This window comes from Emys orbicularis, chromosome 2 (assembly GCF_028017835.1).
Source record: "Emys orbicularis isolate rEmyOrb1 chromosome 2, rEmyOrb1.hap1, whole genome shotgun sequence".
Lineage (NCBI taxonomy): Eukaryota > Metazoa > Chordata > Testudines > Emydidae > Emys > Emys orbicularis.
The window spans coordinates 88,438,381-88,461,868 of NC_088684.1; the positions used below are offsets into that span (position 1 = coordinate 88,438,381).

Below are 23,488 nucleotides of genomic sequence, written 5' to 3' on the forward strand. Positions count from 1 at the left end.
TTACTTCCAAATCATTGGACGGTCCTCAGTCCCTTGGTTACAAGTCCATAGTCCAGAAGTTTGAGCAGGAAAGAGGCAAAGTGGAGGTGTTTCCAGGGCCTTTTATAGCTTCTGCCACGTGGAGGGAAATCGATTGTTTCAAACGAAGCCTTCAGCACAGCTAGTGGAAAATTACAGGTAAAAGATGGATTTTGGAGTCACATGGAAAAGTCACATGTCCATGCATGATTTCACTTAGGGCTTGTCTACACTGGCAATTAACAGCACTGCAACTTTCTCGCTCAGGGGTGTGAAAAAACACACCCCTGAGCGCAGCAAGTTGCAGCGCTGTAAAGCACCAGTGTAAACAGTGCCCCAGCACTGGGAGCTACGCTCCTTGTTGAGGTGGGTTTTTTTACACTCTCCCAGTGCTGCGCCGCGACCACACAAGGCACATTAAAGCGCTGCCGCGGCAGTGCTTTACGTTGCCAGTGTAAACTAGCCCTAAGTCACAGAAGAAGCCATTACATATACCCCAGACAGAATGTTCATAGGACACTCCATTCAGTGTAGATGGGTGTTGTCCATTGTGAGTTAAGTGTCCTTTTGATGAGCCACTTACCTTGAATAGTTCCTTCACAAGGTGCTGGCTAAACTCTTTGTTGGTGTTTCCCAGAAGCAAACTCTTTAGAAATACAGGTACATAGTTAATATTCATAACTTTATATACAAAAGTGATGCATGCATGCAAATAGCGTAATCATATTCACCGAATCATAACCTTTCCGTAGACATCGTACATGCCACATTTTGTACAAGATTTGTTGCAATTATATACTGGTGGAATCTCCTTCCTTAGAGGTTTTTAAGGTCAGGCTTGACAAAGTCCTGGCTGGGATGATTTAGTTGGGAATTGGTCCTGCTTTGAGCAGGGGGTTGGACTAGATGACCTCCTGAGGTCCCTTCCAACCCTGATATTCTATGATTCTATAACAGTGGTAGCAACAATGATCTACATAGTCATAGTTTAATCAGATAATGTCACAAGCTGCTAAAGTTAGACTTTTTAAAATCAGCAGGTCTAGATAATTTGCATCCAAGAGGGTTTTTTGTTTGTTTGTTTGTTTTTTTAGGATCTGGCTCAGGAGTTCACTGACTGTTAATGTTTGTTTTTTTCCTATGTGTCTTGGAACACTAGGGAAGTTCCAGAAGACTGAAAGAAACTTTTGTTTTGCCAATATTTAAAAAGGGCAAATGGGATGACCTGGGTAATTATGAGCCTGTCAGTCTGATACTGATTCTTGATGAGATAGTGGAGTGGCTGATATGTTACTCAATTACTAATAAATTAAAGGAGGATAATAGTAATGTCAATCAACGTGCATTTATGGAAAATAGATCTTCTCAAACTAACTTGATTTTTTTAATGAGATTACAAGTGTCGTTGATAAAGGTGATAGTGTTGATGTAATATACTTAAACTTCTGTAAGGCATTTGATTTGGTAGCACATGACATTTTGTTTAAAAATTGGAAAGAAATTAAATGGATTAAAAGTTGGTTAACTGTTAGATCTTAAAATGTAGTTGTAAACAGGGAATCGTCAGAGCATGTGTGATTTTATCATTGGGTTCCTGCGGGTATTGGTTCTTGGCCCTAGACTGTTTAACATTTTTATTAATGACCTGGAAGAAAACAAAATAATCACTGATGAAGTTTGAAGATTACACAAAAATTGGGGAATTGGTAAATAATGAAGAGGATAGGTTACTGACACAGGGCTATCTGGATTACTTGGTAAGCTGGACCAACTAAAAATGTGTTTTTAATATGGCTAAATGTATACATTTAAGAACAAAGAACGTAGGCCATACATAAAGGAAGGGGTGGGGGAACTGTATCCTGGGAAGCAGTGACTCAAAAAGATTTTGGGGTCATGGTGGATAATGAGATGAGCTTCCAGTTTAATGTTTTGACCAAAAGGGCTGATGGGATCCTGAGATGCATAAACAGGGGGATCTCGAGTAGGAGTATAGAGGATATTTTACCTCTGTGACACTGGTGTGACTGCTTCTGGAATACTGTGTCCAGTTCTGGTGTTCACAGTTCAAGAAGGATGTTGATAAATTGGAGAGGGTTCAGAGACGAACCACGAGAATGATTAAAGGCTTTGAAATCGTGCTCGTAGTGATGGACTCTGGGAGCGCAATCTATTTATCTTAAAGAAGGTTAAAGGGTGACATGATTACAGTCTGTAAGTATCTGCATGAATTATTTAATATTTAATAATGGGCTCTTCAAGCTAGCAGAGAAAGTTGTAACATGATCTAATGGCTAGAAGTTGAAGCTAGACAAATTCAGACTGGAAATAAGGTGTAAATTTTCAATGGTGAGAGCAATTACCCATTGGAGCAACTCACCAAGATCTTAGAAGATTCTCCATTATTTAAAAATTGTCAATCAAGGTTGGCTGTTTTTAAAAAAAATATCTGCTCTAGGAATTATTTTGGGGATGTTCTATGGCGTGTGCTATACACGAGGTCAGACTAGATCATCATCTCTGGCCTTGGAATCTATGAATCCATAAACAAGCAAAACATGCATGTTTACATGCATGATTTACCAACTTAGCCTAACATTTCTCCAATTGTAATGAATGGGAGAAGAGATCAGCACTAACCGCATCATTTTCCTCACTTTTCCTGTTTGTTTGTTAAAGTGAGATAACAGTCATACACAATTGACGGAGTTGGGGAATAGGAAGTAGCATTATCCAGTGGATAGATTTCCAGCTTGGAAATCAGGAAATCTGGGTTCTATTCTTGTTACTGACTCATTCTGTTATTTTTGTCAAGACACTTAATTTCCCTGCACCTCAACTTTGTACATTTGGGGTAATATTTACCCATCTTCATAAAGCACTTTCAGATCTATTGATGGAGAGCTGTATAAGTGCTAAATATTAGACAACTCAATGATAATTATTATATCAAGACTTCCCCTAAATGTGGGGGGATGGATTATGTACTTCTTACATATGCTTTTGTCATATATTGCCTCCTGGTATTTGGTTGAGGAAGTTGGGTTTTCCAGGAAGGGAACGAAGGAGCAGGTTTATGGGATGGGCTGGAGAAGCATGATCCCTGATTTAGTGAATGACTGCCTGTACATGGAGGGAATCCTGTTGTATTGAGAACTGCTAGCCTAGAACTACTATGCACATAGTCCCCTAGCAAAGAAAAATAAGTCATTACATGGGGTTGAAGCTAAAGCATCACTGAAATGCATGTATGTATAAATACAAATAGCAGATATGTGTAGTTCTTGAATTCATGGAGTTATGAATCAAAAAGGTTTTATGTGGAGTTTCATTGTTCTTGGTCACTTTATTGAAACCAGATATTTAGGATCATCTTCTTGATAAAATCCTTTTAAAGGAATCGTAAAAGATCAGAATCTTCTGTTGTATTTCTCGAATTGTATAAGGCTTCCCCCCCCCTCCAACCCATGGCAGAATATCTTTTAACTTGTGAATTCTATTTTGAAGACATTGCATGATATTCCTCCTCCAGATATTTGTAGCTTAGTGTTTTTGGTCTAAGCAATTGAAGCAATTTATGTGAAAGAGCTTTTGGTATCTGTGAAATATGGCATTGTCATTTATATGTAACAAACAAGATACAAAGCATAAGGAAGTTTGACTTTGATTTAATCATTTTGTAGAATTTATCAGAACTGAATATTTTTGTAGTTTGGGACCATTCCAAAACATATGTTGATCACTTGCCTCCAGTTTGACCCTCTTATGCATGATTGATTGATTTTTTTTTTAAGTTGCCTGTATGGAGGGGTTTTTGTATCTATTTATCAATTAATTATATTATATATAAAATTTTGAAAGCTGATCTGGCAGAAGGTGTGAGGCTTTGATCACCATTTCTTTTCCTTGTTGTTCATTTTGATTATTTCAGTTTGTATGTTCTTTGTTATGTATTACAGTTTATGTATGTTCTTGCTGTGCTTTGTTTCTTTCCTTGTTTTTATTAGTCTCAATGAGTTTCTTATTTTACGTTTGTTGTGTATATTTTATATATAAATTTAAGTTGTTTGGAGATCAATTTGTTTGACAGATTATAACTTTTACAACTTTTAAAGTAGTATTAGTTGCACTATATAAACAAGTAAAATAATTAAAATGATATAAAATGGAATAAAGTCCTAAAAGGCTATGATGGCTTTTGTTTTGTACCAATAACTTATCTTTGTTAATATTAACTTGTAATTTTATTAAAAACCTACAAACTTATGTTAATAGCTAACATGATAGCCTTTCATACTATTAATCCATAAAACTCTGAATAGATCCTGCGAATATCTGTGTTTTTAATAATTCTTTCAATACTAGGAAAAAACCCTATAAAGTTCTTTATGGATTTGAGGATCTGTCTGTTTATTTTGGTGCATGTTCTGAAAAACCCTTCAGGTCTGACTACTTAATGGAGGATAGGTCTATCAATGGCTATTAGCCAAGATGGTTGGGGAACAACTCAGTGCTCTGCCAGAAGCTTGGACTGGATGTCAGATGATGGATCACTCAATAAATTGCCCAGTTCTGTTCATTCCCTCTGAAGCATCTGGCACCAGCCACTGTCAGAAGACAGGATACTGGGCTAGACAGATCATTGGTCTGACCCAGTATGGCCATTCTTGTGGCTGTAATATACAGCTATTACACACACAAAATTGTCAAAACAACTTAATAATGAAGGCTGAGAAGTCAAGCACTCAAAGTTGGGAAATCCAGAATGAAGGTTGCCTGTATGCAACCTTAATTTGGCATTCTTGTGCATAGGCATTCTGATACATTCTTGAATTATATGATTGCATATTATTTTTCCCCACAATAATTCTGCCTCATTCAGTGCACAGAGCTCACTTAGTGAGCAGCCATTCATCATTTCCTTTATCCTCATTGTTCAGTGTGTGGCCCCGTGCCTTATGTACAGCACAGTATTCAAACCATCTCTGGAGAGGGAGGCTATGTCTACATAGCCCCATGTTTCAGACGGCAGGGGTCTGAATTGCTCTAGTGTGCTGCACGGAAACTCCCCCATGTGGATGCTGTGAGCACCAACAAAAGGTAGCTAGTTCGCATTAACATAGTACTCTTTTTAAACATTGAGGGGGGGGGGGGGGTTACAGTGTAGCATGTAACCATGCACCGTAATTCAAAACCCCTTCAGTCTGAACTGTGGGGCTGTGTAGACAAGCCCTAAGTTAATCATTTCATTATGGGTTTTTCTGTGGCACTCATCACTACAGTAGCTGAGTACTTCACTTAATTTATCTTTGCAACACACTTGTGAGGTAAGGGGGGGGGGTATTATTTTACAGATAGTGAGCTGAGACACAAAGATTAAGGTCAAAAGTTTCCACTAATTTTGAGTGCTCAATTTGAGACCTGGTTTTTCAGAGTACTTATTATATAGCACTGCATATGTCCAAGGCACAGCTCTCACTGACCTCAGCAGCAGCAGCTGTGAGTGCTCAGCACTTCTGCAAATCGGACTCTAAGGTATCAAGGCACCCAGAAAGAGGAACACACAATTAGTGACCACCTCTGGAAAATTTGGTTTAAGTGACTTGCCTAGCATCACACAGGAACTCTGTGACAGAGGGATGAATAGAAACCAGTTTTCCTGAACAGCATACAACTGTCTTAATCATTAAACCATCCTTTTTTCTTCCTGCAATCCCTTACCTCATTCACTGCACGCCTTTCAACTTGTGCAACAAATGAGGAAGGGGGTCCTGCATAGAAATAGCCTCCTTTACTATCTACTCCATCACCAGAGTAGATTCATCCTTTGATCTGGGTGAGGCAGGAGTCATGTGGAAAAAAATGCATGCACACAAGAGGGCCAAATTAAGAGGCAACCTGGCAGTTTCTAAAGTAAGAGTTTGATTTTTGCAACCTTAATAATGTTCTTTTAACTAGTTCATGTATAATTCCCTAGTGTGTGGTGTGTTTTTTTTTTTTTTTAAAGCAAACAAACTAATTTCATCATGGGGTATCATATTGACACCCACATAAGACATGGTTCATAAGAGGGGACGGAAACATTCGATTCACCAGACCGACTTCTACCCCTTGAGATTATGGAATAACTGATAGCAGACGTAGGTTGTTATCCTGTATATGGACCAACACTAGAGAGTGATGAAATACTTCACCAATGGGGTTTACAAATATTTGCTGATAGCAGGGGAATGGAGAGACTCAGGAATTTTAGTTTCCTTTTCCAGACACTGGAAAAATATTTGTGCAGTGGGCATAGACTCTTCTGCCTGTTTGCACCAAGTCTGATCCCTTCTGCCCTGCTCCAATTCGTTGCATCACGTCTTGTCTCTTTTCCACTCCTGGTTCTTTGTCCCAATCCCATTCTCCTGGCCTCCCCTAATCCTTAGGTTTCTTGTCCCAGTCTCCTTGCCCAGCCAATCCTAGTCTCCCCCTCTGGATTTCCTCTGAGTCCCAATCTCACTTCCCCCGTCCCCAATTCCCAGTCTTCATGCCCAGCTAGTTGCTGTTCCCCCTTCCTGGCTTGCCTGTCTCCCATTTCCCTCTCCTCACTGGCTCTCAGGCCTAGTCTCCCTGCCCAGGTTTCTCATCCAATCTTAGTCTTCCCCGAACCCCTTCTTTGGCTCCACCCAGTCTCCACCATTCCTGGCTCTTTGTCCCAGCCTCACTAGATTCATTAGTCCAGTCAACTCCATGACCTCCCCCTGAATCTATTCTTTTGTCCACTCTGCATTTGAATCCGACAGTTTCTTCTCCCATGCTGCCTGGATGCCAGCATGAGAGTCATTGAGAGCACAGGCTCCCTATTCTCAGTTCCAGGGCCTAGCCCATCCTGCCCAAGACAGCCATTACAGGGAAAGGCCATTATAGGCAAAGGCCAGCTTCACCCCTGGGCTGGAGCATGGCAGATGCACTGTGGGGAAGGTGCATTCAATCTGGTCAGCACTAGGAGCTGAGAGAGCGTACTCAGTGGTTTGGTAGCATGGCACATGCAAAGTCCAGTCAGCAGATGTGAGGGGATGAAGTATGCTTAGTGAGGGTGCAGTCTTCACAGATTTTAGTTGCTAAAACTCATGAAGTCTCTGAGCATGTGCAAACTGATTTTTTTTTTTTTGAAGTCTTATAGTAACTTGGACAAATTTGGGCAGATTTTCACAGGGGCTTTATAGTTGGTTGGAACATTGCTGAAATACACTGTTCCTTAGTTGAAATGTTTTGCAGAGACATATTGGTTTTGACAACATTTTGAAAGGGGCGGAGGGTGGGAGAACAGACAGGACGGCAACAAATGTTTGGAAATTCTGGGTTGATTTTGATGCTCTTTAATGAAGCATCAAAAATTGGATTCTCCACTCTACCAGCCACTATGTGAAGCTGCCAAAACCTTTCTACAGCCCCAGAACAAGTCCATGCCCACACACTCCCACCCACACACCCCAGTGCAACTCCCTAGCATCTCCCAGCTGTGAAAGTCCTCCTGCACCCCTGAGGACAAAGCTTTCCACATCAACAACGGCATCCCAGGCTGATAAAAACCCTTCCATGCTCCTAGGACAGCTTTTGTCCCCACCCCAGTCCCGCCTTTGTCAAAACCATTCCTGTACTCATGCAATCCTACACGTACACAATACGAAGAAAGGTGTCCCAATTTTTCATTTGAAAAATCTCTCTGCCCCATCACCCATATCCACATTATTCACTCACTATTAATCTAGAAGTAATCAGGCTTTTATTTTATGCAACAGATTTCTTTTCAGATTCTATAATCAGTAATTTATATTAGAGTATTGTTAACAACTCTGGACATTAGCCCGATATTGCAAATTAAAGTCTTTGCATATTTTGAAAACCCAAAATAGAAGTGGTTATTTAGTTTAAAAAAGGATTGCTGCACATGCTTGAGACCTCTCTTGCAAAATGTTTATAAGGATTTTTTTATATGCGTACTTCATTGCAGACATGTTACAGTTGTATTGACACATTTGAGGCTGTTGCAGTTTGTTGTGACAATTATCTGTGAACTAAGACATCTGGAAAGTCCTTTTAACTTGATAGGCTATAATAGCACTGAAGGAATATATTGTTTTGTCAAAAATCTGCATTCCACGTAGGTCAGTAAGCCACATGCCTAAATACAAAAGTCTGTTGAAAATTGCCCATTCACCTAGCCTTAATTAGGACAATCTAAGGGCGATCATTGTCTTTGCAAATTTGACTAATATAAATAATTTTGAATCATGTGAATTTTGTCACCTCATCCCTTTCTCCATATCTTAAATAAATATATTAAACAACAGTCCTTGCACAGAACCTTGGGGCCCTGCACTGTTGTTTTGCTATGTTGAAATTGGCCTTTGATTTCTGTCTCTTAGCCAGTTTGTAATCTGTGACAGTACTTTACTTTTCACCCCATTATTGCTTAGTTTCCTAGGGGCCTTAGTTATTCTACAATTCCACAGTCACAGAATTTGCCACACAGAATCCACCATATGTTGCAGAATGTTCTGCAAAATCTAAGATTTATTTATGTATTTAAATGAAAGTTTCTAGTCCATTACGTGTGCAAATAACCCTCTAATCTTAAAAATGTCAAACAAATGTAAAGCAGTGAGTGTGGCATTGTCTTGTCTCCCTAAGTGGGGAATCCTAAACGACAACTGTGAGGTATGATTTGCCCTATTCTCTTCAGTAGAGCTTAATGATGGCACTTTGTCAATATTGTTAACTGTTTCCCTGCTGTTCAGTTTTAATAAATTATTCAATTAATGTTTGGTCCTCTCTGTTGAATGTACTGGTGGATATTGGGACAGAGAGGAATGGGTTGCTGTCAGAAGTTCCTGGGATGGTGTAATGGGGGACACTCGCTTCTTGAGTGCTTCAAGCTGATGCAGGGCTTTTCCTGCTACTGGTGCCCTGGGTAGGTTATCAACCTCATTAGGTAGGTCTTCAGTGCTCATCCCTCCATCTGGGTCACACAATCAAAATGCTTCTTAGGTAGCAAAAGTCCAAGAACAGTCTGTCTGCCCTTATGAGGGTTTTCAGCCTCGGCTCAGGACCCTTTAAATTCAGGCCTTCACTCAAGCTTCCAAACAAGCCTGGTCCCCTTCTCAGGCTTTACACCACTTAACCAGTGGTCAGTGAGGTACACAGGCCCACCCACTACTCCGGGTTCCAACCCAGAGGTCCTATAGACAGCAGCCACATACTGTTTAATTAAGTTCATTGCTGCTACTTCCCTTAGCTTCTTCCCACCTGGCCCCTTTAATCCTGAGCTAAGGAGTGAAGATAAAGTTCTCAGATCCCCTCTCTCTCAGCTTAAGCAAATGCAGCCAAAACCAAACTTGGGTAGTCTCTTGAGCTTCTGTGGCCAGCAATGCACACCCTGTTTTGCCCCAATGGCCCTAGGAACTGAACTGCTCAGCCCCTGCAGTGCCTTTTATCTGAGCCTGCTGAGCTCTGATTGGTTGCTTCCATGCAGCCTCTCTAGGCAGGCCTGGAGGACCCAACTTTGCTGTTCCTTTCCTGGTGTGGGGTGTAGTAGGACTGCGGGGACTCCAGCAGGGGCTGCAAAGGCACTGGGCACCCCATCACAGATAGGATTCCCTTCCCCTCTGCCCCCCCCCCAAAAGTCCACTGGCTCTGCGCGCCTGTCACTGAGGAAAGAGGAATTGCTTCCCCTCCCCATTACCAAAAGCCACCAATACCTCATGGGTGCTAAAAGCTCAAATTGTTTCTCATGTCTTCTCTTCTGCCAAAAGCCCCAAATATCTTTGAACCAGCTGTTAAACCTTTATCCCCTCCCAACAACTTCTACAGTGTAGTTGTGTTTCGACAACACAACATCTGTGCCACATTAAACATTGAAAATTTGAGGACAACAAAATGTAAATTAAAATTAATATCAACTAGGACATAAATAATGCTTTACTTGTATTATTCATGTACATGTTTAATTCAATAAACTGAAAAACTGAGTTTACCGGTCTCTGCCACAGAATTTTCAGTTTGCTTTTCATAGAAGTGCTGCAGAAACCCAGAGGGTCTTACAGTGAAAATTGGATTTAATTTGCCACAGAGTATTTGGGTTCTTGGTTATGGTGCATTGTGTTAGCCTGCATATTTCCCTGGCAAAGCAACTAACATTTAAGGCTGATACTCCTAGCCATAACATGTCCCGTTACCCTTACATTTTGTAGCATATATTTGGATAGAACACCACAAAGAGGTCTGATATCCCTGCGTTATGTAAACACAGCAGGAACAAGGCAAAGTGTCTGGCTCAACTTTGAATTTTTTTATTTTTTTAGTTGGGTTGTCATATTCCCAACCTGAATGCCTTTTTAACATTCAATATTATGTTGTATCCTGCTATACAATAAGCCTAATGTAAAATATATACCTTGAAAAAACTTAATTCTTGTTGGAAAAAATGAAGTCAGTAATAGCTTTCATTTTATCTTAACTTTCTGGCTGAATCCAACAATGTATTCAAGATCTGCAATAAATTAGCCATGTAAAAACAGAAATTTTTTTCTCAAGAAATAAAGAGTTCTACAGTTGCACAGTGGCATAAAGTGAACCGGATGCAACACTACAATTACTGGGGACAATTTTATTCATTCTGAATGCCACAGCTTTTAATATCTACAAGAAACAATAAACCCTTTGTCCATTAAATTTTTCTCAAGAATCCACAAATGTGTATAAAAGCAGTACAAACCAGAGAACCTTAATGAAACAGACACATCCTATTTTCTTTAAAATATTTCAGTAAGTCTAGAAATAGTACTTTTAAAATATAGTTCAGCTTGTAGACATTTTAATGCCAGGGTAACATGGGAAAATTGCTTTGCTTGATTAAATTATATAACTTTTAAAATAATGTTTCTGCTGTGCTCAGTCACCAAATGTGATGTGATTAAAGTTAGGATGCATTTTATACACCTTTATCATTTTTGTCAAACTCAGTTAAATAGAACAACAATGATTTTAAGTAAAACATATCAAACATCCTCTAATTTGTTGGTTGCAAGTGTTTTTCTAGAACAGTGGAAGAAACATGAGGAACTAAGGTTGTTTGGGAATATTGATGCATATTTTTCCTTGTTGTCTTGTCTATATCATGTACAATTTAATTGAACATCAGTGCAGAAGGAAAGCATTCAGTTTTCATTTTGTGCAGATAGAAACCAAGTATAGTAATAGCATTGTGCCAAAACAGGGAGTAGAAAGATGGAGAGCTTGACTAGTAATGAGTGTAAAGATACTGTTGTCAGCTGTTTTGGCCTATTTATGAACAGCTTCGCCACATTTCTAACTAAATTATATGTGAATATCAGAATTACCTGCGAACAAATAAAAGCCATTCCGACTGCCATGGTTCTTGATTGTCAATACTTTGTTCTCTCATTCAGTTATGCTCTCCAGCTGTTTCCCAAATATTTTCAGTGTTTTTAGTTCAGCCTATGAAACTTCCCCTGCACCCAATATACATATCTGACGCACAGTTTTTTAATCTACAAAACACTTCCTAATAAGTCAATTTTTGTCTAACTCAATTTATTAATCTATGTCTTAGCCTCTGCATTGGTTTGCAGCTGGTAACATGGGTTGACATCTATGCTATGAAGGATCTTATGTACTTCAGTCAGTTGTCTACTTACCTGACTATTTAAGGCTAGACTATCTTCCAGTGTGATAATTTGGTCACTATGGCAGGGTAGAATGTAAAAGTTCATATTAAGTCTTCCTCTTACATATAGTCCATGTGTGAAGATTAGATTAATTTAACTTTTAGAAGAGCTAACCATATATAAGGTGATGACTGTCAAGTGTTTGGGTATAAATGCCAAAGATGAAGAGCAGTTATTTGGGGGAACACATACGGTCAGTAATGGGGGGGGGGAAACAATAAAAAAATCAGACTTCCTGATGTATGAATTTGCAATAGTTTAACAAGAGAAATGAGAGAAAACAGTAGAAAATATATGGTGAGGAACGCTCCTGCATTGGCAGAGAAAGATGGCCTGGATGGACTTGTAGGTCTTTCCCATCTTCTTCAGTTCTGTTTATCTATATTTATATGAACTTCATAACTGGAGAGAAGGGGAGAAACATCTAATGGCAATATGAAATTCACAAAATCTTCACTTTCACAAGTATTGGACTTTGTAGGAGCTCTGTTTTTATCCTGGGTTTAGGAAGAACGAACATTTTTATGTACCATTTCAATTCATAAAGACCTTTTCATAATGAAGAGAATTAAATTGATATACCATAAATTTTTCAACTGTAAACCCTAATGTAGTGCTAACTTTTTATTTGGTCTCATGTATTCTTCCAGGATTTACTTTGTAAATCGTCCCTTGAACCATCCCTGGCTTTCCTCTGGATCCCTTTCTGAGGGACATTCCCTATAAAAATACATGTATATTTTTCTCTTCAAATAGTGACATGCAAGGTCAAGTCTGCTTTGCTCTGTGTCTGAAACTAGGCACCTAGACGAACTTTACTACAGCAAGTAATATTTATGCAAACATTGGAGCATATGTCCTGCAAATGACTGCATAATAGTTTAAACCTTCCCACCAAAAATGTTAGATGTCGCTTAGTATGCTTTAAACAAATCTGTTTTACTTCTGAATTTGTTAAACTTGGTAAGAGTGACTTAAATCTGTTGTTGTCAAGGTGAACGATTGTGCTGTAAGTTCTTTAATGAGTTTTTTGGTCCTAGTGGAATATCTAATTTAGACTTGTACTCCTAAAAGTGATACAGAAAGATACAGTGTCCATTGGTGCTAATTTCCTTGGCATACCTAGAGCTAATGAATGACTCTTCTACATGGCATGGTTTAGAACAGCGTAGATTGACCTATGCCTCTGAACTAGGGCATACACAATATGGTAAGTGAGATTCACAATAAAAGGAAAACAGATGGCAGTATTTAGGGGGGGGGGGGGAAGAGAAGCTTTATTGACTGTTCATTAATGAAAAATTAATTTTATAGTTATAATTCTCACAAAATGTGTCTCATTTCTCAGTTATGAGCCAACAGTATGTAATAGGAAGGCAGTAGTGCACCTAGGCTCTTCTTGCGGGTTGTGGGAAGACTGTTTTGCTTATGTTTTGGTTATTTTTTCCATAACTCATTTATTTCCTTCTAAAGTATTTTGGAAACTCTTTAGTCATGGATTTAATTATATTGTAGGAGCAATTTAGGGACTTCTTTTTAAGGTTTTGTATCTATATTTTGTTTGAAGCTCCCTTTTCAGTGAAGCTTGGCAAATTTAGGTCTCTTATGTCTGTACAGACTGGTCTCAAAATTGAGGAATAGCCCCAAAGTTTAGTTTCATATGAACAAGTGCATCGCCTGTTTTAATGTGGACTGAAGTACGCACGACTCAGGCTGTATTTTTTTTCCACAAAGTTTCATTTTCGTGGAGTAAAATGGCAGACGTCAGGGGGCAAGATAGCATTTTATAAACACATTTTAGTGGCCTGAATGGACAGAACTATGTTAAGAATGCTTACACACCTAAGGAAAGAAACAAAGAATTTCCATTTCCTTTTGTGGTTGCTGAACCCTTACTGTGTTCATAATGATGTATTCTCTAGGAGGTTGGGAAGTGAAACAGTACTATTAACAAAATAAAGCTCTAGCAACTATAAAAGTGATCAGACATTCTAGGTTTTCTCTCTTCTATAAGCTTGATATTTTATTTTCCTCTGCTCTGCCTTTGAATGGTATAGTCCCCTGAAACAAAGATCCTGCTCTGATGACTGGACAATTGAGGAGGAAGGGAAGGAAAACACAGAAACAGTACTGTTTTTTGGGGGAAATTTTTTCCAGAGCCACCAGTATTTTCTTCTCCCCTGCTTGCTCTCAAAAGATGTGATCTTCAGGTTCAGGTCTGTTGGCTCCAGCCAGTGCTCAGTGCTGAAGGCATGTGCCCTCAGATTGTTTTTGATTTGCATACTTGGAGTTCTCTTCTACTTTTTTTTTTTTTTTTGTACTGGACAACCAAATAGTAAGTGAAACATTGACTGAAATTCTAAATTTCATGTTTGTCCCCTCTGAGATTAGTTTTCCACAGCAAAAAGTCCGTTTCCTATTTTCTGTGAATCTATCATGACCATGAAATAGTCATATGATTATTTATTCTAAGAAAAACTCAAATTCAGCTTGGTATCCAAGTGATTCGGAAAGGAAATAGAACTCATCTGATATTTGCTTGCTTGATTTAATTTGTACCTGTGCATTTATTTTACAGGAGGTTGTTCCTTTGATGAGCCATTTAGCTCCTGTGGATATAGTCAATCTGATGATGATGATCTTAACTGGGACCAGGTGAACACACTGTTAAAGCCCTCATCTGATCCATGGATGCCATCAGGTTTGTTTGCAGTTGAAACTCCTTTTCTTTCATTTTAGCTTATAGCACTGTGTGACAGTGCGATTGATAAAGCAATGTTCTATCTAAATCTTATTGCAATTGTAGTACTTAGCTCTTCAAAATGATTTGGTTAACTGCAAAATGAAATTCTATTTTGTTATGCTTAAAACTGTAGGCAAAAAGTTTCAAACTTTGATACCTGTAATTAGGGAAGAGAGAAGGAAACTAGAATGAAGGAATAAAAATTAATATATAGTAGTAGTAGTGGAGAGAAATCTTTTAAAAAGGAATATTCAAAGGGGAAAAAATCTTGGCGGGAAAACAAAAATGGTTTTAAGTATTTAAAAAAAAAAACAAATTGAAAGGTAATGCAAACTGTTTTGAAGAGAAACTCAAAAAAAAAAAAAAAAAAAAAAAAAAGCCTAAATAAGGGGCCAGATGCAAAATACTGAACAAAGTTCTGCTTATTATATGTGCTGTATGCACACAGTATTTAAAAAGCATTTTGATTGTGGTATCTCATGAAGGCAATGTGCTGTGGCACAATGGGACCAAATTTCACAGCCACAATCCCTAAATTCCAATGCAATATTTATTTTATTCTATTTCCATGAAATACTCTTTTGCCTGTATCTCCTACCCAACATGTAAGCATTCAGAACTGTGCCTCAGGGTTGAAAATATTCATGGATATAAAATTCATCACTGATTATTTTCAAGGATGCCCTCCTCTGGGTCCCAACTGTACTCCCTGACTGCCAACTCCTGTGATGTTGGCTGGGTAGCTTGGCCCAGAATCTCCTTTTCCTTTTATATACTGAGACTTCATGTGGTGATTGCTATCCACCTACGAATGCCAAAAATAAAAACATCACCTCCTGAGTGCAGTGGTTTTAACAGTACAGCACTTCCTCTGCATTAATGAACAACACCAGCTATTATATATTATCCTCATACTATATTAAGAAAATTATTTCTATTTTAAATATACCCAGATGGTTTGATAGCCTTTCAGACTGTTATTTCATTAATGTCCAGATAATTTAGTGCCATAACGTCTCAGTACTATACCCTAGGGGTTGAAATCCCATTAATAGTCTTCTCTTTATAAGAATAAGAAAGTGCTATTAAAGTGTATTTTTAAAAATAAATAAAAACTATTAAAGCAATCACTGCATGAGCAAAACCTGAGCATACATAAGTCCTTTAGTACACACATCTGTTGTTCAAAGACCCCTTCTTCAACCTATCATAATAATTTGAATAAGAATAATTAGACCCTTCTTCAACCTATCATAATAAGTGATATAAAAGGAGAGTTTAGAGTCTAATCGACACTGCTGATTCTTAGTATGTTTATAGCAGTGGTTGTCCAATGTATTTAATTGGCCAGACCACTTTATCAAAGAGAATTATCTCGTGGGTCCTAACTTCCCATCCAACATTACAATTCTGCACTGCTTGGTTCCAATGCTTCATTCAGTGTGACAATGGATGTGTAAAGTATGTGCTGACTTTTGGTTATCTACCATGCACCCTTCCCTAAATAAGTCCTCAGAGCTCACCAAATACGTGAGGGGATGGAAAATACTATCAGCCGGTGAGCAGGGGGTTGTTGGATGGAGAGAAGAGAGTAGGAAGGGCTGGGGAAATTTGAGGGGCAGATGTAAGTGATAGTGTTAGTTTACTCTGTGATAGAAATGCACGTGGCTGGTTGAGGGAAGGGGGGAAGCATCCTTAGGAATCTTGCAAAAACCTGGGATTTTGGATCTACAGCAGATATATGGATCTTCTTCCTAGAAAACAAGAAGCAGGGAAAGCCAAGGTGCTCTCTGGATATATATCTGTCACTGCCACTTATGTATTATTATGGACAGAATCAGATCTGGTGTTGACACTTGCACTGAAATGCCTTTCCACTTTCCATTCAGTTTCCTATGTCTAAAGTAGAACTCTTTAAAACAAATGCTCCTGTTGACTGATTGACTACTGGGATTTGACCTTCGTGTTAGATAGAGTTCATCATACTTGTTTAAGGATATTTTAGAAGATTCCTTATAAAGTTGGTTCTTGTCCACTAGCCCTGCCACTTGCTATATAAACTTTCTGGAGCATTTCATTAATGCATAGTACAATTTCTCAAACAGGTGCTAATGCAAAGGAATCAATATCTGAACACTTGAATTGCTTGCAGTACAAACCATATATTGTTGTACTCAGAGTGGTCATGTTGCTAACAGTTCAACATCTATTTGAGGGTTTCTCCTCAACTCTCCCTCTTTCTGTTTGTGTAGGGGAAGAGATTTCAGGAAGTTTCCCCAATTTGGAGGTATTTGGAACACCTCAGACAGGTTTTTGCTCTCCTACAATTTGATGAATGTACTTTTCAAGGTGTTCAGTTTCCAAGGATAAGAATCTAGTTAATGTAGTGTGACAAAGTTCCTCCTCTATCTTGGTGGGTCCTGCGCTTATTGGCAGATTTTCTTGCCTCAGAGATTCACCATGTGGGTTGGGGAACAGCCCAGAGACCTTCCCCTCTGGAAGAACCCACAGCCTAGGTCAATTGGGAGGTTTGGGGGGAACCCGGGCCCGCCCTCTACTCCAGGTTCCAGCCCAGGGCCCTGTGGACTGCAGCTGTCTATAGTGCCTCCTGTAACAGCTGCATGACAGCTACAACTCCCTGGGCTACTTCTCCATGGCCTCCTCCAAACACCTTCCTTATTCTCACCACAGGACCTTCCTCCTGGTGTCTGATAACGCTTGTGCTCCTCAGTCCTCCAGCAGCACACCCTCTCACTCTCAGCTCCTTGCGCCTCTTGCTCCCAGCTCCTCACACTTGCACCACAAACTGAAGTGAGCTCCTTTTTAAAACCCAGGTGCCCTGATTAGCCTGCTTTAATTGATTCTAGCAGCTTCTTCTTATTTGGCTCCAGGTGTCCTAATTAGCCTGCCTGCCTTAACTGGTTCTAGCAGGTTCCTGATTACTCTAGTGCAGCCCCTTCTCTGGTCACTCAGGGAACAGAAAACTACTCATCCAGTGACCAGTATATTTGCCCTCTACCAGACTCCTGTACCCCACTGGTCTGGGTCTGTCACATATCTCCCCCCCCCTGCTCAACGCCAAGGGGTTGGGCAGCTTGGGACGCCAGACAGTGCACACGTGACAAGCCATCGGCGTTGCCATGACGGCTCCCTGCTCTGTGTTGCACACGGAACTGGAAAGGTTGGAGGGATAAGAACAATCTGATCACCCTTGTGTTCTTCTCCTTGTTCCACTGCATCCATTGAAGAGGGGCATGGTTGGTCACGAGGACAAATCTGCGCCCGAGCAGGTAGTAGCGCAATGTTTCCATGGCCCATTTTACAGCGAGGCATTCTCTCTCCACCACTGCATATTTTTGTTCCCTTGGAAGGAGTTTCCGAGTGAGGTATAGAATTGGGTGTTCCTCCTCCCCGACCATCTGTGATAGAATGGCCCCCAACCCTACTTCCGATGCATCCGTCTGCAGGATAAACTCCTTGGTGAAATCAGGGGCTATCAGTACGGGGTTACTGCAGAGGGCAATCCGTAGGTCTGTGAATGCTTCCTCTGCTGCGTCAGACCATCTCACCAGATCAGGTCCACGGGCTTTCACTAGGTCTGTCAGGGGGCTTGACCTTGTGGCAAAGTGGGGGATAAATCGTCGGTAATACCCCACCACACCTAGGAACGCCCGGACTTGTTTCTTGCAACTTGGTCGGGGCCAATTTTGGATGGCCTCTAACTTGTTCACTTGGGGTTTTACCAGACCTTTTCCCACAATGTAGCCAAGATATTTGGCCTCCGTAAACCCTACAGCGCACTTGGCAGGGTTTGCTGTAAGGCCAGCTTGCCTGAAGGTATCGAGGACTGCCTCCACCTTCTCCAGGTGGGTTTCCCAGTCTGGGGTATGAATGATCACATCGTCCAAGTAGGCAGCAGCATAACTATTATGCGGGCGTAATAGCTTGTCCATGAGGCGCTGGAAGGTAGCTGGGGCCCCATGTAGTCCAAAAGGGAGGACAGTATATTGAAAAAGACCCTCTGGTGTAGAGAACGCAGTCTTTTCCTTTGCGTCTTCTGCAACGGGAATCTGCCAGTACCCCTTTGTCAAGTCTAGGGTAGTCAAGTACCGGGCATTACCCAGACGGTCCACTAGCTCAACTATGCGAGGTATGAGGTACGCGTCGAACTGGGATACTTCGTTTAGTTGCCGGAAGTCGTTGCAAAATCTTGTGGTGCCATCAGGTTTGGGCACCAGCACAATTGGGCTGGACCACTGACTGTGGGATTCTTCGATGATCCCCAACGCCAGCATTTTTTTTACTTCTGCTTTTATTTCCTCCCTTTTTGCCGCTGGCACCCGATAGGGCCTCATTGTTACTCTGGCCCCAGGGTTCGTGACCATGTGGTGATATGTCTCAGTTGTTCGACCCGGTTTTGTTGAGAACACATCTTGGTTCTGGAAGTTCATGTCAGACACCTCATTCTTCTGGTCTGGTGTTAAATCGGGAGACACTCTCACCTGTTTGGAAGGCTTGTTTTCCTGGGTTAGGTCTTTTTGGACTATTGTGCATGTCTCTTGTGCATGCCAGGGTTTCAGAAGGTTAACGTGATAAATCTGTTCTTGTTTTCTGCGTCCTGGCTGCCGCACCTTGTAGGTTACTTCCCCCACGGGTTCAACCACCTCATAGGACCCCTGCCATTGGGCCAGAAGCTTGCTTTCTGCCGTGGGTACCAACACCATAACCCGATCCCCTGGTTGGAACTGTCGCACTTTTGCCTGGCGATTGTAATGGGTTCGCTGGGCCTCCTGGGCCTTCTCCAAACGTTCCCGTACAATAGGGGTAACCCGGGCTATCCGATCTTGCATCTGCATTACATGCTCTATTATATTTCTCCCCTCATTGGGTTCTTCTTCCCAGATCTCTTTGGCGATATCTAGTATGCCACGGGGGTGACGCCCGTATAATAACTCAAAGGGGGAAAACCCAGTTGAGGCCTGTGGTACCTCCTGGATAGCAAACATAAGGTAGGGTAGTAGGGTGTCCCAATCCTTCCCGTCCCGACTTACCACCTTCCTTATCATAGCCTTGAGGGTTCGGTTAAACCTTTCTACCAACCCATCAGTCTGCGGATGGTAGACCGAAGTTCTCAGGGTATGTATATGGAGCAGCGTTCAGAGGTCCTTCATTAGCTTTGACATAAATGGGGTTCCTTGATCGGTTAATATCTCCTTCAGTAGCCCCATTCGGGCAAAGATCCCCACCAGCTCTTTGGCTATAGTTTTAGAGGCCGTGTTCCGCAGGGAGACGGCTTCTGGGTAGCGAGTAGCATAGTCCAAAACAACAAGTATATATTGGTGGCCCCGAGCTGTCTTCTCCAGGGGTCCCACTAGGTCCATCGCTATTCGCTCGAAGGGGACCTCTATGATGGGAAGGGGTACTAAAGGTGCCCTCAAGTGGGGATGGGGACTGTGCAGCTGACACTCCGGGCAGGAGGCACAGTACCTCCGCACTTCTTCATGTACTCTGGGCCAGAAGAACCGTCGTAGGACTCGTGCCAGGGTCTTCTCTACCCCCAAATGCCCCACCAAAAGATGACTATGAGCAAGACTTAATACAGCGTTCTGGTGTTTTTGAGGTAATAGGATCTGCTGTACCTTCTGCCCCTGTACTGGTGCACCCCGGTATAAGAGATCCTTCTTCATTATGAAGTAGGGTCCTGGTCCCTGGGTTTTTCCTTCCATGGGGACCCCATCTATTTCAGTCACCTCCTTCCTAATGTTGTCATACCTTGGGTCTTCTGCCTGGTCCCATCCAAAATTTCCTCTCCAGGGGCTAATCTGCCCAAGATCTAGGGGCCCAGTCTCTGTTGCCTCTACTGGTTCAGAAGCATTAGGGTGGGGGTCAGACTCAGGTGCGTCTCCCTCCTGCGTGGCCTCCTTTTCAGCTGCACGGGTCCGCCTACCTACAAGAGCAACCCTCTGGCTTTGGGTCAGTATTCGGGTTCCCAAGGCCTTAGCTGCCCTTCTTTCCCTTTTTGTCTTTTTACCCTGTCTGGGAGTGGAGAACAAATCTGGGGATATTTCAGAGAAGATTGGGGGTTGACAGTCTGCTGTGGATGCCTCACCAATTTTAGGGTCCCCATCTTTCTCCAATCCCCCTACTGGGAGTAAGTTTCCAAACCCTGGGAAGTACCTCCCTATGAGCACCGGGTATGGGAGTTTAGGGACTACACCTGCTGCTACCTCAGTAGTGTTCCCTTGGATCTCGATTTTTACTGGGATGGTGAGGTAGTAACTAACTGTCCCATGGACACATGTTATCCCCGTACGTTTAGCCTGCAGCAGCTGACTACGCTTCACGAGCTTCCCTGAGATAAGCGTGATAGCACTCCCCGAATCAACCAGTGCCGTGGTCCCTACCCCATTTAGTTTCACTGGTCTGGTATACATATGTGGGGTTAGTGAGACCCCTACAAGGTGGATTAGGGAGCATGGATCTGCCCAGTTCCCCAGGTTACACTGCATAGGCTCCTCAGCATTGGGACACTGTGCAGCTATGTGTCCCCACTCCCCGCAGGCCTAACATCTGTATGGAGCCCTAGGCGTTCCCCGGTCTCTTGGTTTGGACAGTCTAACATCACGATCCTCTTCTCCCTCAGTGCTCCTACTCTTTGTGGCCTCTGATGGGCCTTCAGCCTCTCTCTTTTTCCACCTGGGCCCTCCTGGTGGCCCAGTCACCTGAACTTTAGGGCTTGGTGCTGCTAGTTTAATCCGGGGTGCCTCTTCCTTAACTGGTCGGGTCAGCTCCCTCGCTGTCCTTCGCCTCTCTACCAGGGCAACAACCTCGTCATAGGTGGAGGGTTCGTTCTGGCTTACCCAGGCACGAAGGTCTGGTGGTAGTCCCCTCATGTATCGGTCGATGACCAGAACCGCTAGTATCTCTTCCGGACTCCGGGACTCTGTTTGCAACCACTTTCGTGCGAGATGGATGAGGTCATACAATTGGGACTGCGGGGTTTTGTCTTCCTGGTACCTCCAACCGTGATACTGCTGGGCCCGCACTGCTGTCGTTACCCCAGATCTGGCCAGGATCTCTGCTTTCAGCTGGGGGTAGTCTGCCGCAGCCTCTTCAGGTAGATCATGGTAGGCCTTCTGGGCCTCCCCACACAGGAATGGGGCAAGGATGCCAGACCACTGATCTCGAGGCCAGGCCTCCCATAGGGCTGTCCTCTCAAAGGCCAGAAGGTATGCCTCTACATCATCCTCCCGTGTCATTTTCTGCAGCCAATGGCTGGCCCGTATGAGCCGCGTCTCATCATGTCCGCGATTCAGCTCTGTAAGGGACTTTACCTGGTTTACCAGTTCCCGCAACATAGCTCGGTCTTGAGCAGCCTGGTCCATCAGCAGGCGATTAGTCTCTTGCTGCAGCCGCACTGCCTCCTGTTGGGCGGCTGCCTGGATATGGGTAGCCTCCTGCTGGGCCGCCGTAGCTTGTATCAGTGCCCGCACTACATCATCCATTGTGGTGGGAAAAAAATAAACCCTCTCCTTTTTTTTTTTTTTTTTAAATCACCCTCCTTCTTCCGCCGTGCTGTGCACCCCAAGATCCCACTCTTGACACCAGTGTGACAAAGTTCCTCCTCTATCTTGGTGGGTCCTGCGCTTATTGGCAGATTTTCTTGCCTCAGAGATTCACCATGTGGGTTGGGGAACAGCCCAGAGACTTTCCCCTCTGGAAGAAACCACAGTCCAGGTCAATTGGGAGGTTTGGGGAGAACTCGGGGCCGCCCTCTACTCCGGGTTCCAGCCCAGGGCCCTGTGGACTGCAGCTGTCTATAGTGCCTCCTGTAACAGCTGCATGACAGCTACAACTCCCTGGGCTACTTCCCCATGGCCTCCTCCAAACACCTTCCTTATTCTCACCACAGGACCTTCCTCCTGGTGTCTGATAACGCTTGTGCTCCTCAGTCCTCCAGCAGCACACCCTCTCACTCTCAGCTCCTTGTGCCTCTTGCTCCCAGCTCCTCACACTCACATCACAAACTGAAATGAGCTCCTTTTTAAAACCCAGGTGCCCTGATTAGCCTGCCTTAATTGATTCTAGCAGCTTCTTCTTAATTGGCTCCAGGTGTCCTAATTAGCCTGCCTGCCTTAACTGGTTCTAGCAGGTTCCTGATTACTCTAGTGCAGCCCCTTCTCTGGTCCCTCAGGGAACAGAAAACTACTCATCCAGTGACCAGTATATTTGCCCTCTACCAGACTCCTGTATCCCACTGGTCTGGGTCTGTCACAGTAGGTAATGTTATTGTTAGAGAAAGGAAAATGACTTGTATGTAATATAATTTATCATATGTCACTTGACTTGATTCTTTGTCCTCCTGCCTTCCTGTCAGAGTGGGAGGTGAAAATCCTTGATGTTTTAACTTTCTGGTTATCTAGTTACATGGATATTTAATTTGGGAATAAATTATATTGAGAGATCAGGGAGCTCTTTTCTCTCCATTCAGAAAGGAAGTGAAATGTTCTTGGAGTTTTGGACAAGAACATGGACAATTGCTCTCTGGAAAGGACATACATACCGATGCTTCGAAAGGTCAAAAACCCCTTTGAGAGCGGAGGAATTCTCATTTGCCAAACAATAAAGGCAACAGATTCAAGGGCAGAGATCCAGTCAAGTAGTATCAATTTTTTCTCATCACTTGGTGTAGAATTTTTTTCTTTTCTTCTTGTTCAAATTGTTTTCTTGACAATTTTAATTAGTTTTCAGTTAGCCTTGAACCATGAGTTATGCGAAACATTAAAAAAATGGATTTGAAGTAGTTTGTCAGCAGTTTCTGAGCTACATATTTTAGAAAAACTAATTTCTGATGGTAATGAATAGAACTTCTTAGATTAATGGTTTGTGGGGAATTCTTGGCTTTCACAGCAAAAAGCTTTATGCAACAGTATAAAAATACTAGACTAAAACAAGTACACTCAGTTCAGTAGTCCCTTGGCAACAGCAGAATTAA

At 42.1% G+C, this 23,488-nt stretch overlaps 1 protein-coding gene across 1 annotated transcript in view; it reads left to right on the forward strand.

Moving 5' to 3' along the window:
* Positions 1–23,488, forward strand: part of PTPRM (protein tyrosine phosphatase receptor type M) — a 712,503-nt gene that overhangs the window by 168,904 nt on the left and 520,111 nt on the right. Inside the window, exon 2 of the mRNA XM_065399529.1 lies at positions 14,329–14,451. Within this exon, the coding sequence (XP_065255601.1) occupies positions 14,329–14,451 (123 nt within the window). The remainder of the gene's footprint in view (positions 1–14,328; positions 14,452–23,488) is intronic.